Source organism: Paramormyrops kingsleyae, chromosome 3 (assembly GCF_048594095.1).
Source record: "Paramormyrops kingsleyae isolate MSU_618 chromosome 3, PKINGS_0.4, whole genome shotgun sequence".
Classification (NCBI taxonomy): Eukaryota; Metazoa; Chordata; class Actinopteri; order Osteoglossiformes; family Mormyridae; genus Paramormyrops; species Paramormyrops kingsleyae.
In genome coordinates this window covers 42184005-42201554 of record NC_132799.1, presented here as the reverse complement: position 1 = coordinate 42201554, position 17550 = coordinate 42184005, and the positions used below count along the sequence as shown (strand labels likewise).

At 40.3% G+C, this 17550-nt stretch overlaps 1 protein-coding gene across 5 annotated transcripts in view; it reads right to left on the bottom strand.

Annotated features, from left to right (window-relative positions):
* Positions 1 to 12031: 12031 nt before the first annotated feature.
* The window catches only part of tspan9a (tetraspanin 9a), a 159520-nt gene continuing 154001 nt past the window's right edge, over positions 12032 to 17550 (bottom strand). For all 5 annotated transcript variants that reach the window (XM_072710316.1, XM_072710317.1, XM_072710318.1 and 2 more), the window contains one exon: positions 12032 to 15886. In XM_072710316.1, the coding sequence (XP_072566417.1) occupies positions 15815 to 15886 (72 nt within the window). In that variant the 3' untranslated portion in view covers positions 12032 to 15814. The remainder of the gene's footprint in view (positions 15887 to 17550) is intronic.

The following is a 17550-nucleotide window of genomic DNA, read 5'->3' as shown; positions in this document are numbered from 1 at the left end:
GTCAGCTGCCTCTGGAGTCCTACATGCTAAAAAGGCCCGATAGGACTCCTTCTTCAGCTTAACGGCATCCCTCACCACTGGTGTCCACCGGCGGGTTCGGGGATTGCCGCAGCGACAAACACCGACCACCTTACGGCCACAGCTCTGGTCAGCCGCCTCCACAATGGAGGCACGGAACATGGCCCATTCGGACTCAATGTCCCCCGCCTCCCCCGGGACATGGGAGAAGTTCTGTCGAAGGTAGGAGTTGAAACTCCTCCTGATAGGGGATTCTGCCAGACGTTCCCAGCAGACCCTCACTATACGCTTGGGCCTGCCAGGCCTGGCCGGCTTCCTCCCCCACCAGCGGAGCCAACCCACCACCAGGTAGTGATCAGTTTACAGCTCCGCCCCTCTCTTCACCCGAGTGTCCAAGACATGCGGCCGTAAATCCGATGACACGACTACATCATCATCGAACTGTGACCTAGGGTGTCCTGGTGCCAAGTGCACAAATTTGGGGAAGATGGTGGCGCAGGAGGTAGTGCTATCGTTCGGCAACCAAAGGGTTGTAGGTTCGAGTCCTGGTTCCTCCTGACCCCATCAAAGTGTCCTTGAGCAAGACACTGAATCCCAAATTGCTCCCGGTGTGCAGGTTGGTGCCTTGCATGGCAGCTTTCGCCACTGGGGTGTGAATGTGAGTGCGGATGGGTGAATGTGAGGCATGTATTGTAAAGCGCTCCCGGTGTGCAGGTTGGTGCCTTGCATGGCAGCCTTCGGCACTGGGGTGTGAATGTGAGTGCGGATGGGTGAATGTGAGGCATGTATTGTAAAGCGCTTTGAGTACTCGTAGGAGTAGAAAAGCACTATATAAATGCAGTCCATTTACATATGAACATGGTGTTCATTATGGACAATCCATGATGAGCACAGAAGTCCAACAACAAAGCACTGCTCAGGTTCAGATCGGGGGGGCCGTTCCTCCCAATCACGCCACTCCAGGTCTCACTGTCATTGCCCACGTGAGCATTGAAGTCCCTCAGCAGAACAAGAGAGTCCCCAGGAGGAGTGCTCTCCAACACCCCTTCCAAGGACTCCAAAAAGGGTGGGTATTCTGAACTGCCACTTGGCGCATAAGCGCAAACAACAGTCAGAACCCGTCCCCCCACCCGAAGGTGAAGGGAGGCTACACTGTGGTAAACCCCAATGTACAGGCGCCCAGCCAAGGGGGCAATAAGTATGCCCACCCCTGCTCGGCGCCTCTCCCCACGGGCAACTCCAGAGTGGAAGAAGGTCCAACCCCCCTCAAGGAGACTGGTTCCAGAGCCCAAGCCATGCGTCGAGGTGAGCCCAACTATATCTAGCCAGAACTTCACAACCTCACGCACCAGCTCAGGCTCCTTCCCCATCAGAGCGGTGACATTCCATGTCCCTAGAGCTAGCTTCTGCAGCCGAGGATTGGACCGCCAAGGTCCCCGCCACTGCCCAGCTCACATCGCACCCGACCCCTATGGCCCCTCCTATAGGTGGTGAGCCCATTGGAGGGGGGACCCACATGCCTTGTTCGGGCTGTGCCCGACCAGGCCCCATGAGTACAGGCCTGGCCACCAGGCACTCGCCATCGAGCCCCACCCCCAGGCCTGGCTCCAGGGGGGGGGCCCGGTGACCCACGTCCGGGCAAGGGAAACCGTGGTTCCATTATCTTTTTCTTCATTGGGGTCTTGTGAGCCGTGTATGCGTGGGTTATGTATATACAGATGTTCTCCAGGTTACAATGAGGCTACGTCAGGATAAACCTATCATATGGCAAAAATGCATTTTTATACAGTACACCTAACCTAACAAACATTAGCCTACAGTTGGGCAAAATCATTAACACAAAGCCTATTTTATAATGAAGTGTTGAATATCTCAAGTAATTTACTTAATAATCATACCCATCAAAAAGTTTAAATATTGTAACATGGACCATTGTAATTTGGGGAGCATCTGTATTACATTATGGCAGGGGTATTCAACTAATATTTAAAGAGGTCCAGTTAGAGAGATTTTTTTTAAAGAAGTGTGATATATATTTAAGTAGCCTATTAGTTGTATCAACATTGCAAGTAATCAATACCTGACTGTCAAATCAAATTCAGTACAATTCAAAAACTTTTTGACAATATTTATTGTCATTTGACATAAACTGAACATATATGTATGACTGTGACTATATGATATGTATGATGTTCTCTCATTTACTAACTAAAAGTGGGGCTGCATTTCAAAATAAGAGAAAATAAATAAAATTGTTCATGTTTAAATAAAGTGCTTAACTTCAGAAAAATAAAATAAAAGGAGGAAAGTTTGAATTTCCCCTTTTTTCTCATATCGTCTTAAAGTAGTCGGAGTAACAACGCAAATGGAATGACAAGCCGTTTCAGGCGAAACGGTGCATTTTACATTTCATTTAAAATAAAACGCGGGGTTGCAAACTTCGGCCAGCTGGCTGGAGTGAGATTTTCAATTCGAGATGTCTGCACATATGTAACAGTTCTTACCTTGTAAATAGTCTGCTTTTGTATTTAACCGTGTAAATACACTTTTGACGTAGCTAATTTTAGGTTTATAATGGAATAATATATATTTGCCGTAAGATTTCCTGCGTGCGTCTGAAAGCGTGAGTGTCATGCAAGATGTTTGAGATTTGGCAACCCTGAAAACGAATATTTTTTGTTTTACCTGAGTTGATTTATATAACAAATAACATTACTTTATACAGCAAGGAATAGCCACTCTGTTAGGAACATTACGGCTTTTTGGTTGCGGGTGTTAGCTTCGCTGCTATTAACACTAACGGCACATTAGCGCAACTACCGTACGTCTTGCTTGGCGGTTAAAGGAGTTTGACGTTCATTGGCGTGGGAAACTGCGGTTCTAGTGCTAAACAATTACCGAAAAGACTATAAAAGCGGCGCCGATTAAAATAGAAGTGCCCCGTCAGGTTTTTAATCATAACTTTCTATTTTGGCTATCGGTCCGGTCCGTAAGGGACAGGTTCTGGGTCCGGACCCGGACCGCGGTCAGCCTGTTAGTGACCTCTGCATTATGGGGACCAAATGTCCCCACAATGTGATAGAGATATGTTATTTTAAAGTTGTGGGAACTATTTTTTCGGTCCCCAATAGCAGATGCTTACATTTATAAAAATCTGTGACTGCAATCAAAAAACTAAAAAGTTTTTTATTTTATTTGATTACTTATGGTTATGGTTAGAGCTGGGTAGGGGTTAAAGTTGTCATTGTTGGCATTAGGGTTTTTCCCATAGAAATGAGTAGTCAGTCCCCACAAAGATATGAATATAAGCATGCATGTGTGTGTCTGTGTGTGTCTGTGTGTGTGTGAGAGAAAGAGAGAGAGAGAGAGGTGCTAGGAATGTGGGACACAGCACATGCTTTTGTTTTGTGAAGGCCAGGGCCCACTTTGTGTCCCAGATGATTATGCTGGACCACCAGCTCACAGAGATTAGAGCAAAAGACAGATGGGCTGCATAAGCTGATTCAAACAGTCCTTGGTGTGGGACAAACAGCAGAGCCCTGGGACAATGCCCAAATGCATAATGGGGCTGTTCACTGTGAATTAGCCAGCTCAGTCTCTCTTTTACCTGGATGAAATACTTGCAAGCACAGGTGATGAGCTAAGCCCATCCAGATAACATTATACTTTGTGGTACTCTCATTTCACCCAGTCACAAGAACAGGTGATTGTTATTGTTCACCTGCACCTTCAGCAAGTATGGCTCAGCACCACTGTTTTCAAGCCAGTAAACTCTGATATAATCATGCCAATGGACAATATCACCTTGAAGTAAAGCTGAATCAGAGAACTCAGATCAATTTTCTGTATTTCATACAGCAGTAGCAAAAAGTTCAAACCCATTTTACACAAGGTCGTGCAAACACACTCCATGCTGTTATAGGACTGAAACACTCCACTGTTCATCAAAATAAACACAGTATTAAATGCAGTGTGCTGGGACATCCTAACTATTAAAAATGAGTGCAATTTCCATACAAAGAATTAGTGGAAAAAATGTATATCCACTAAAAGGTGCCATATGGATTAGGAATTAAAATGTATGAGTATTACAGCAATGTTCCTCCTAACAGTGGAGCCAGGAAATGGTTGTGGTGAACATTGACAAGCGAATTGAATTACCCTGTTTTATTTATGTTTTCTTTTGGCTTTAGCAGGGATGATATGTTATGCAGGTATCAGTGCAGTTGGTGCATGCAATTCCAGAAGGTCCCGTGCTCAACTTACCCAGAACAGGAAGCTGAAGAAGAACAGAAAGTACCGGATCCATGGGTTAATGAAGGAGAAGGTCTCAGCTCGATTAAGGTTCAGGTCCATGTCCATCACCGGGGCAAGGTCCCCTCTGAGGCTCCAAGCACCAGAGGCCAGTTGGCGGTATTATCTGTAGCACAGAGAAAAAGCACCAGAGAACAGATGAAACCTTCAACCACAGAATTTGTGGCCTAACATTAATTAAGCCCACTGACTGAGCCCTGGCTGATATTACCCCTCCCAACCGCCTGGAACTGGAACCCCCTAGAACTGTCCAGCAAGCTGGAGAATCATGTTACTAAAGAAATATTCCTGGCTTGAGTGGGCGTGAGTGGCTAGTCATCTCTGACATATCGTTAGACTGTCAAAGCAGGTGGTTGTTCCCAAGCCTCTAGCATCCTCTACAGGCAGGACTAATACATAGCAAGACCCCTGCTGACAATCATTGGGTCAGTAGTCCATGCAGTTGATTTCCACAGCAGTAGTGTGCACAGCCTTCTGGGTCTTAAGCAAGAGATCTGGTATGACTGGCTGAACAGGAAAGCCAGCCACAGAAGTACGTAAACGCCATGTTTTCCACACAAACCCAGTTTCAGGGTTCCAGAGGATGCCACCCTGGACCATGAACATGGTTCACTCGCGCCGACCTGCACAGCCGCATTGTGAATACCAGCAGACCAGTGGTATGAGGTGTCTGGATGATAGACAGCAAGGTGCTGTATCATTGACTAAGCAGCCAATATGAAATGAGGAGCCATTGCTATATACAGCTGACTGTGCATTCTCCTCTTAGCAGATCAATAGCTACATTTAATTAAAGGGCTGGAATATGGATAAGACAGGATACGGCTTAAGTCTGAGGTGGTGGAGGCCCATTTGGAAGACGTACAGGCCTGGGGAAGTGTGTGTCACTGGAGTCATGGATGTGCTCCTGTGAGATTTCTTTCTGCACACATTGTTTGTTGTTTTGCAGGATGCTGAATGAGAATTACTTTCTTGTAAATAATTAAATCACAAACAAAGAATACATAAAAAAGCCATGGGTAAAATAAACAGCAACATTAAAAAGATACATTCACACACACACACACACACACATACAACATCATCAATCAATCAGAAAATGATTATAGTGCAGCTGACCTCTTGAAAAAAAATGCTACATATTGTTGTCTCAGTCTAATATATATGCTAATATGGGATGCGGATGTCAAAATACTAAAATCCCCTTATTTTACAGGTAACATTCAGGTCATTGGCCTCAATAGTTAGTGGAAACATCTTTGGCACCAATGACAGCTGTAGATGTTCTTGGGAAATTTGCTATCAGCATTATGCCCACCTTCATACACTTATTGCACATTTTTCTTAGCCCATTGGCTCTGTTGACTGATTCCTCATTTGGTTCAGGGTTACAGGCACCAGCTGGAGGCCTTTGTTCACGTTTCTGTTCTTTGGGTTCCTCTCCAGGCCATTCACTGGACCACTGGACACCACTCTAGATGCCTTGAACAGCTGGCCACTCTCTTCATTACTTAGTAGACTTTGGTCACTGATCCACTGTGGTACTTCAATGTCCTCTCCCTGCTCCCGATCCAGTCTGTATTTTTTAACCCCTGATGTAAAAAGTTGAATCCTTGCTTTAAGTTCTCTAAGGGATCCAGCAATATTAGTGAATAATCAGTAATTAGTAAGAACACAACAATTTTCAAGGACCGGTTTGAAGCTGAAGCCATGAGACCTACACCTTAAGAACATAAGAAATTTACAAACGAGAGGGGGCCATTCGGCCCACCAACTTAACTTAACTTAACTTAACTTAACTTAACTTAACTTAACTAATAGCTCAGAGTTGTTAAAATCTTATCTAGCTCTGATTTAAAGGAACCCAGGGTTTTAGGTTCCGCTACACTAGCAGGAAGACTATTCCATACTCTAACTACACGCTGTGTAAAGAAGTGCTTCCTCAAATTTGTTTTTAAAATGTTCTCCCGCTAATTTCCACTTATGGCCACGAGTTCTAGTATTTAAACTAATATTGAAATAGTCATTTGGCTGAACAGCATCCATACCTGGATATTAGTCTCCTTTGCTCGAGGCTAAACAGATTCAGCTCAGCTAACCTCTCCTCATAAGACATTCCTCTAAGACCAGGAATCATTCTTGTAGCCCTCCGTTGCACCTTTTCTAAGGCAGCAATGTCCTTCTTGAGGTATGGTGACAAAACCTGCACACAATATTCTAGGTGTGGTCTTACCAAGGAGTTATATAAATGTAGCATCACCTCCCTTGACTTAAACACACCTAGAGATATAACCCAACATTCTATTGACCTTTTTTATTGCTTCCCCACACTGGCGAGAGTGGGACATGGAGGCATCAACATACACACCGAGATCTTTCATGTAATCAGCTACCTTTATTTCAGTGGAACCCATAAAATATCTGTTCTTTATATTTCTGCTCCCTTACATTTCTCTGTGTTAAATTTCACCTGCCATTAGTGTTACTACTAATTTTATAATAAAGAATGACTCAGTTTTCAGTAATATTATTTATGCAAATCACAGAGTTTTAGAGTATTATGTTTTTAATCTTGTCTTGTCCTGTAACCAAGGCAAGTATTTATATTACTGAGTGATCAGAAAAACTATTGCTGTACTCAAACAAAACAGACTTGCTGTAATTCCTGAATGAATACACTTATACTGCTTCTTAATGTAAATAAATATATTTAATATGTTTTCAAACTTGTAAAGTAATGAGAATGTAAGCATAAGAGCCAGACTGCTGCAATGATGTGTATTTAGGCATGCATAACTTTGCTTTTCAAATCCTTTGGAAGATCGAATACAGGGCATTACTGACATTTAGTGTAGCAGCCATCAGACGTGTATTTATAAATTAGCTTCCTAATTTGAACTTCTTTTTGCATCAAATTAAACACAAGGCCTCCGCTGTTACAACCCTTGCCAGCTTGGAAACAAGGAAAACATTTTTACAGATCATCCAAAGTCATTCCTAGCTGTGTCATGGTCAAGGGTGTGTGAGGGTGTGCAAATGCCACCCAAAACCAAAACATCAGCTTGCACAGCCAAATGAAAATATTTGTGATCTATTGTAACCACCATCCCCCAGCACCTTCTGACCCAGGAAATGTTATTGTTAGAAATCACCCCTGCTTGGCAAATTTTATTCCCCTTAATTATTCAGTTAGAAAGTGCCAACCCTAACTACAGTGTAACAATGGTAATAGGCTTGGCCTTCAAGGAATTAAAGCAGTGGATATTATAGACAGACATTACTTTATTACGCTTGACTTCTTGCAAGCCTTATTTTCCCATGGCACACTCAAAGTCAATTTTCTAGCTTTGCCACTAGTTCCCAGCTATTCATTGTTTGTAGATTTCCAGAGAAAAATTAAAAAAAAAATTTTGGTAAGGCTTTAGGGAGAGCTGAGTAAAGTGAAGACGAGAGTGTCAAGTCAGGAGTTTTTGGGCAGCGACAATCGGAGGGAAGTCAGGAGGGAAGGAAGCATTTCCTAGAAGATTAAGGATTATGTGTTGTGTAGCTTTTTGCAGTTTCAAATCCTTCTCCTTAAGCCATAACAATAATCAGATGAATGTGCCCCTTCTCTCTCAGACTAAAGCCCACTCCGCTATGCTCTCATCGTCCATATCCGTGACACCTGCATCACCTACAGAACCTAACAGAAAGATAGCACAGGGGAAAAACATTCAGTTGCTATATAGTTTGTGAGATCTAAAATTACACTGTGAGGCTTATCAAAGCTTTAGCCAACAGTAAGTGGATGAGACCCCCCTAGCCCATCGGCCATCAAATAACCACCTTCCACAGCAAGATTCCGCTGGTACTTATACTCACTTGGTTTTGGTGGAAATATTAAATATAAAATTTTCCAGATAATGCTGATGTGGGGATGGCCATTTATCTTGCATATGTGTGATTTTTTTAGGATAATTTACTCAGAATGCTTCAAATAAACATTGGTACTTTTCCTTGGATGTTTGGACAATGTGACTAACGGCTTTTTTATGTATTAGGATATGTTCATACTGTACTAGGGAAGCCAAAAATGCAATGTAAAACGCAACAAGTTATATGGTGTTATTTAAAAAAAAAATTCACATGTATTTTTTTATGTTTCCATCTTGTGTTTGTCCACGTTTTTGTGCGTCTTTATTACTTTTTTAATGTTGTATTGTATTAACCGTTTCAATAATTGTCCCTAGTGTTTGTGGGAAAAAAGATGCAGTAAAAAATGCATTGGAATGCGTTCGTATCCAGAGCAGGGCAGAGAAATGCATGCAGCAGTGCATTTTCTAGCAAATCACAGAATGTGTTTGTTGATGGAAAGTGCAATGCAACACACATATAGTGGGAACAAGCCCATATCTCTTTGGTTAAGTGCACAGTATTTTCTTAAAAACTTGCTGGAACATCATTAAAGTTACAGGCATTTTCATGAACAGGAATGCGGATAGTTGATCCAAAACAGACAATTGCAACACCAGTACCAAAATAACTTACATTTACACATAAGATCACAGACAAGAGACTCATTACATATAGAAAATGTAAAAAAAACTCAAGGCTTCTATTGATAAAAAATGTTTTACAACAGTAATGTATTTTTGTCAAGATTCTCTTAAACTATAACATGTGCAAGAGGCATAAGTCTTCCAAAACAATTTGACATTTGCATTATAATAGAAAATGATGGATGGATATTCTGTAAACTAACATACTGGTTTAGATCAGAAGCTGCAGGGTAGGATGAATTTTCACCTTTGGCAGGCATTGCTACGCAACTGAGACACAAACATTCCTAAAATAAACAGAAACATCAGGAATGATGCTATTAAACTGAGAAGTAGTAACTTCAGCCCACTGACACTCACAGGCATGCTTGTAAACATAAACTATCACACTGAAAGCTTGAGTACTTAATATTTTAATTGAATCCTGCTATCAACAGCGTAAAACTGCCCTTCCTCACCTCTTTGGAAGGGAAGGTTAGGTACTGTAGCTGAGACACCCTCAGCCGCAGTCTGACCTGCTGACTACTGTCGTCCTCTCCAGGCGTGATGCGTTTCCTTTTCAGCTTTGTCCTCTCTCTACTCCACTTCCTCTGAAGTGTTAAGAGGAACTGAACTGTGTTTGCCTGTTACCCCTCACCATTTTCCCTTTGGGAGGTTATGCCCTAATTTAATAAACATTTCAGGTTTCTGGTCTTTCCAAAAGGACAGACTCAGCGTCCTGTTTGGGGTCTGCTCTCCCCCTGACTTTCTTAGTACCCAGATGGCATTTTCTGGGTGTACAGCTTCTTGCGATAGTGTGATGCTTGTGCAATGATGGTTTTTATTTCACCTAAACAGCCCGTATAATAGCTAAGAAAATTATAAATTTAGAAGTAAAAGTTTTTTTTTTTATTGATTTTTATTGATTTATTGATTAGCATTCACATTCAAATATATGAATGAATACAAAATAAAAATTACCACAAAGCAAAAACACAGGACAAAGCTAATCAAAAGGTATTGGCTGAAGCATATGCTTATTTCGCCAACCTTTTTAACACAAACAAAATAATTACAAAACAAGTAATTACATCAAAGCAAAACAACCAAGGATTTCAGTATTGTTCTCACTCTTTTCATTCTTGATTTATATATGTTTGTAATACTCTATTTTTAAACCTATTTTTAAACAAGGTAAGTGAACTACACCTTTTTAAATTACTATCATAACTATTCCACAAGTTAACTCCTCTAACAGACACACATCTCTGCTTTATGTTTGACCTTATCTTATCTTTTTCAAAGACATCTGTTCCCCTTAGGTCATATTGACTCTCTCTGACTTTAAACAGCCTCTGAATACTGCGGCAAAGCAAGTTATTTTGTGCTTTATACATTATCTGTGCCATTTTATATTCAACTAAATCATAAAATTTCAGGGTATTCAAATTAATAAACAAAATATTAGTTGGTTCTATATAGTTTGATTGATTTATTATTCTTATAGCCCTTTTTTGTAACTTAAAAATAGGAAGAGTATTTGTTTTATATGCATTACCCCATATCTCAATACAATAAGTCATATAAGGAAGCAGCAGAGTACAATAAAGTGTATATAATGATTTCTTATTCAGAACATACTTTGTTTTATAGAGAATAGCAATGATCTTTGACATTTTTTTTTAACATGATTTATGTGAAATTTCCAGCTTAACTTATCATCAATTATCACTCCAAGAAATTTATTTTCATACACTCTTTTGATTTCAATTCCATCAACCCTGATTTCAGGTACGTTTTTCATTTGTCTAGTGCCAAAAATAATACATTGTGTTTTGTTTAAGTTTAGCGTTAACTTATTTATATCAAACCAGTTTTTTAATATATTTAACTCCTTTTCCACCGTAGTCAGAAGCTGTTTTAGGTTTTTACCTGAACAATACAGAGTAGTATCATCAGCAAACAATACACATTTTAACAAATTGGAAACACTACATATACTGTATCATTTATATATAATACTGTATGAATAACTTAGGGCCCAACACAGAGCCCTGAGGAACACCACAATTTCCCTTCATCTGAATAGATTTTACATTATTAATTTCGACATATTGATATCTATCATCCAGGTAACTTTGCATCCACTTGTAAACTATCCCTCTTATACCATATTTCTGTAGTTTATTCATTAATATAGAATGATCGATTGTATCAAACGCCTTTTTTAAGTCTATAAAAACACCTACAGTATATTCCTTATTATCTATTGCATTCGATATCCCTTCTACAAGTTCCATAACTGCCATTGAAGTGGACCTCTTCGCTCTAAAGCCATATTGGGTATCACTTAGAAGATTATGCTTCTCAATATATTTATCAAGTCTATTAACAAATAACTTTTCTAGAATTTTTGAGAACTGTGGGAGTAGTGATATTGGCCTGTAATTGGTGAATTGACATCTCTCTCCCTTTTTATAAATTGGAATAACTTTTGCTATTTTCATTTTTGAGGGAAACATACCAGTTTGAAAAGACAAATTACAAATATATGTAAAAGGTTGCACTATATATTCTATAATACTTTTAACTAATATCATATCAATACCAAAACAGTCAGTGGACTTTTTATTTTTAAATGTTTTCACAATGTTAATTATTTCTCTATGAGTTACAGCACCAATAAAGAAGGAGGACACATTCGGAATAATTTGTTTACTTAGAGCATTGTTATTTCTTGACTCCGGAATTTCTTTTGCTAATTTACTACCAATATTTACAAAAAAATCATTAAATTAATTTACAATATCTTTAATTTTATCAAACACAATATCTTTATCCTTTTTAAAGTAGTCTGGATAATTCGTATTTCTTGAGCCTTTTCTAATTATACTATTTAATAATCTCCATGTTTCTTGTGTGTTACCTCTATTTTGCTCCAATAATGTGTGGTAATATTCTTTCTTACTTGTTCTTATAATATTTACTAATCTTTTTTTATATGTCTTATAAATTATTTCAGCATGTTCCTTAAGACAGTAAAGTGAGACTCTCCCCTGGGGGATGTTTTGCAGACCATGTGTAGCTGGATCAGAGCTGGTAACCCACCTGTCTTCTGAAGCAGTCATCCATAACTCAGTTCACAATATAGCTTTAAAAAGGAAAAAAAATCTCTACTTCACTGTGGTTTCTATGGGTTTTATTTAATTTTATTTTATTTAATGTTAAATGGTACAAAGTAGTCTATACAAAGTCTAATGTATTTTTTTTTTTTGCATTGAAGGGGGGTGGAAAGCTTCAACAGTACAAATTCAAATCAGGTTATAACACAAGGGAACATATCATAGTCTTCCATTAAAAATCACAGTGACTGAAATTTTGCATTTCTGTTAAACATTTCAATGTGTGTTAGAGCTGAAATCCTACCCCCTGCTGGAGGAGATCACAAAGCAGCTGCCACAAGAGCGAATCCACCAAAATCCAGTTATACTTACGTAATATGTCACTAGGCAGATAATCGTTTCAATCCAAATGAAACAATTCACCAAAGGCAACAGCTAACATAGTGAACAACGGATTAATATTAAAAAAAAACATTAAGGGAATGACAGTGAACACACAGTGCTCTGTGAGGTCGGGATTTAGTTAAATTAAGAAATAGATGAAGATTTAAACCAGATTAAGTAAAATAAGATGGTCTTATGTTCAGACCTTAGTAAAATGGGACGCAGACTCTTGTAGCACTACATCCCCCGGCCCAGGTTGAATAGCAATCGAAAAGCACTGGGAGACACACACACACACATACATACATACACACACACACACACACACACACACATAGCCTCTCACAAGGTTGTATAACACCATATAGGACAAAATCTAATCTGTTTCAAACACAAATTTATAAAATATTCCATTTCACTATAATATGAAGTACACATTAAATGAAATCACCAAGCATTTAATAGATGTGACAATCACTGAATTAAAAAGTACAAAAAATCCAGTGAAGGTTATGAAACATGAGACCGTATAACAAAGACAGCATAGCACTCCTCTGGTGGGACAGAGCAGAGCAGTGGAGAATGCCTTCTGCCCTGTACAAGCCGGTAGATTAACAGTGGAGGACTGTTTGGACAAGTCTGACAACATGTCAGTTACTAAATGTCAGAGCATTTTATAGGACCAAAGATTATCTGCAGCAGGATAGGGTGAAATTTCCAACATGGTGATGGATCTCCTTACAAGCTTTAAGAGAAGTGGCACAATCATAAAGATTCAGCCAAGTTTGTGAGGGAGAGCCAAAGGTCAAAGTCATGTAGAGACAAATCCACAGAGGGTCACCTTCCAAATTGCCGTTCTATTCACACTCAGAACTTCATATTTACTCCATTATTAAAATATTTGCGCAATTTAAGACTTATGGGTTACTTTGTGGGTATCACAGCCAACCTGCTTAATACCAGTGTTCAGCCTAGTGAATTAAAACAAAAAAAAGAATCTCCCCAGAGACAAAACAAATCAATCCATCAGCAACTGTTATACGAAATGCATGGTTTTATATAATATATAAAAATGTTGCCTAACGAATTCGATATTAGATTCTTCTTATTTTTTATATTACAGTTTCAATGGTTTAAAGTGAACAATTTTGCACACAAATTAAAATGAAGAACTACTTTAAATTAAATCTGTTCACAGAGATAATGTTAAAACTTTTTTTTTTGATGTTGCACCTGTTTTTCGTCCACATAAATAATGACATGTCTCTTTCCAGACTGCCAATTCAAAACACAACCATTGTCTACTGTGGGAAAGGGCAACCTTCAGATGCAGGAAGTGCAGACCACCCCTCACAATGTCAATGTTTCTTCCTCTTAGGGAGTTTTTCCTTGCCACCGTTGCCTTTGGCTTACTCAATGGGGGGTCCTTACGAGGCAGAAACAATGTAGACAATGTAATGTTGTGATAATGCGCTATATAAATAAAATTGAATTGAAAAATTGAATTGAATTTATGACCACCATGTACCCATCCTCTGATGGCTACTTCCAGCAGGATAATGCCACAAAGCTCGAATCATTTCAAATTGGTTTCTTGAACATGACAATGAGTTCACTGTACTACAATGGCCGCCACAGTCACCAGATCTCAACCCAATAGAGCATCTTTGGGATGTGGTGGAACGGGAGCTTCGTGCCCTGGATGTGCATCCCACAAATCTCAATCAACTGCAAGATGTTATCCTATCAATATGGGCCAACATTTCTAAAGAATGCTTTCAGCACCTTGTTGAATCAATGCCACGTAGAATTAAGGCAGTTCTGAAGGCGAAAGGGGGTCAAACACCGTATTAGTATGGTGTTCCTAATAATCCTTTAGGTGAGTGTATATATACATACACATACATACATATATATATATATATACATACACACACATACATATATAGTTACTGTATACATGCACCTACTGCGTGTGTGCGTATGTGTGTGTGTGTATATATATATATATGCGATGCTTTTACATGATGTTCAGTTACACATTTTGGAATACACAGAGTCTCCTTACCTCAAAATGCCATTCAACATGCAATAGATCTCATATCTGCTTCTGGTATTATTCCAGCCCTAAACATCACCCTAAAATCCTGCCAGCCCCAGCCCTCTCACCTCACAGGTCAGAAATCTCTTAAAGATGGAGTATTTCAGTTGTTTAACACTTGTTAACCAAAGTGCCTTTACATCTTATGTAAGATGATATTTCTAAATGACTATGGGACCAAAGCTCTATGGACAGAAGCACCATTAGGTTGATGTGTGAAGAGGACTGATACCCCCTCTATCAGGCACCTTGCACTGAGCCTCACGTGTAGCTGAGGAGAACCTGCACCAGGCAGGAAGGATCCCATTTGGAGATGCTGATGGAAATATGGACTATCAGACATTAGATTTCCTTTCTGCTGCATCAGTTGGAAAACCCAGAGCGTCAAAACAGAAACAATGAGAGACAATCAGAATGACTACTCCTGCACAACAAACAGCGACAACAGAACCAAGTGGGTGTCTACAAACCAGAAACACAAGACACCCGTTGTCGCAAAGAGTCAATCTTATGGGACCCAAAGCAGAATCAAAGAGGAGTAAAAATGTGTGGAGGTGTCCCTGCTGTGCTGAAAATGTCACACACCAAACAGAACAACACATAGTCAGATGTATCATACTCAGACACCCATTGAAACTGCTTCACCAGCTTTGATGAATGAAGCTGCAGGCTGCCATTGTGTGGGTGTGTACCTGGAGGGGTAGCACCCAACTCAGAGCTTGCCCCCTGTCTCCCCTACATGGGGGTTATGTTAGGGCCGTCCCCCTTTCCACAGCTCATGACCACCAATCACATGCACCGATCCTCAACAAGGTATCAATATGCTCTCATGGATTTTAACAAATCACAGTTGTGTGTGGGGTATGTTTTTATATTTAAACAAGACAGTTATCCACTGAGTCAAAAAATATATATATACTTCAGCATGCTATATTTAGGTTCTGCCTTTATACTAAGAGTGGGAGCTGCCATCAGCAGTCATGGGTAATTGAATCCTTTCACCTCATATGGGGTTACAGTATGAGAGCTGCCTCTGTATTGATTTCTTGTGCCCTGTGGGGCAAACCTGGCCTTCAGAAAAGCAGTGCTTTCATATCTCCAGCTTCCCACAGTGTCAGTCCAAGGGGAAAGAAAAAGACAAAACACAATAAAAAATTGCCAAGAAGTGCCCCTTCCCCAAAGTCAATGCCCTTCATCTTTCCTGACCGATTTTTCTTTGGCAAATTAAATTGAGAACAGCAAATAAAGGGGGGGAGCACTGTTGATAGGTGCTTGGCCTGAGACAGGATAGGCCAGGTCATGGAGTCCAGCGCAGTCCCCCCACATCGGGCTCAAGGGCTTAGCTCTACCAGGCCCATCTAGGCGTGGTACTTCTTGCCTGTCCGGTGGATCTGCTGGAACAGCGTCATGGAAAACGCCATCCCCAGGAGCTGGAGAAACAGGAAGTTTTAGCATTCAGGTGTGTGCACTGGGACAGATCCAAGCATGAATTTGCAGTCCTGGGAACGCGCATGTGGAACGTGCTAGTGATTGCATGTACCTGTTTATGACACATATTCAGTGTAATGTGTGTGTGCCCTTGTTTATAAAACACGTCAGTGTTATGTATAACAGTTATGACTGTGTACAGCTGTAAGTCACACAGACAGCTGTATTAGTTTTGTGCAAAAAATATGAAGGATATTCCAAAGCATCTGTAAATCATGTTATATGCAATTCATAATCAACATAGGCACCGTGAATGCTTGGAAAATGCGCTTCTGTAATCATAGCACTCTTCACACGAATGTGAATTAGACTAGCAGATTTTTTTGGAGGGAAATTCAACATGATAAATTAATAATTGTGTGATAAAAGAGAGGCAACCAAATTCTTGCAGTCTCTAAAAAGCTCTTTGAGATTTTAATAAGCTGAAATCTGACGTGAACAGGACAGTGTGGCATCACACAGAGTCAGGTAGCAGTGCCTTTATCAAGGGCAGCCAGGCTGGGATACACCCACTTTCATTAGGGAGGGCCCATGTGCTCCCAACAGATATGGCAGCAGCAGACAGTGAAGGAGTGTGTCACAGCTGGCAGGCTGGGAGGGGGATGTGGCAATTCCTGCACATATAACCAACACCCCCCTGTACTGAAGAGGCACAAACGCTCATAGACACGTGAGCTCCTCATGCTCTACACACACACACACACACACACACACCCTCAACTCCCTAAAGCACAGAAACATATGCCTGTAAACCCCCTGTGTTCTAAAACACACACATATATAACCTCCACCCCCTTGATTGCATTCACAGATCTTTGTTGGGACTTGAAAAATGGTCCCCGCAATGTCGAAATACCAGGTTTTTACTACTTTGTGGGGAACATTTGATCCCCACAATGTAATGTAAACATAATCCAGACACACACACCCTCAGCCCCACAAAACACAAAAACATACAGAGGGTACGTCCGCAGTAATACGTTTTCATTTAATAACGCAAACATTTTTTCTGATCATCCATCTATGGAGTCCTTGAAGGGATGCAAAGGATGCAAAAAAAAATTTCTTGTATGCATGGAAAGTATCCTGTGCATATGCGAAAGTCGTGCACAGGTCCCTTCAGGGGCTCTGTAGATGATGCAGATCTTTTTTTCCCTGTAAAAAAGTAAATCCTTCTGTAAATGCATTAGTGTTAATGCTCAAAAACGTTACAATTTTGTTACGCCTACATCAGTGACCTCTGATTGGTTCGTGGCCCTTTCCTGATTAGCTCTCTTTGTTTCGATGTCTCTTTTCCTAGTCCTCCTTAATTAGTTATTTTTCAGGGGAATGAAGAATGCTTTGCCTTTATTTTCAAGGAATTAAGCCACATGTGAACATGGAGGATGTACAGGACTTTTGCTACCTGGTATATGTTGTTTTGCTTATTTGTATGCAGCTAAATCATGTTTTGTGTACATTGTATGCTGTTTACAACTATTGCGAAGCTCAAAACAAGACTGCACTTGAGCCAAGTTTAAGTGCAGCGATAACTTATCATAAAGACATTCAGCCATCGAACATTACAGTAAGACAAGAGTGCACTGAAAATGATGGGAAGAGAGAG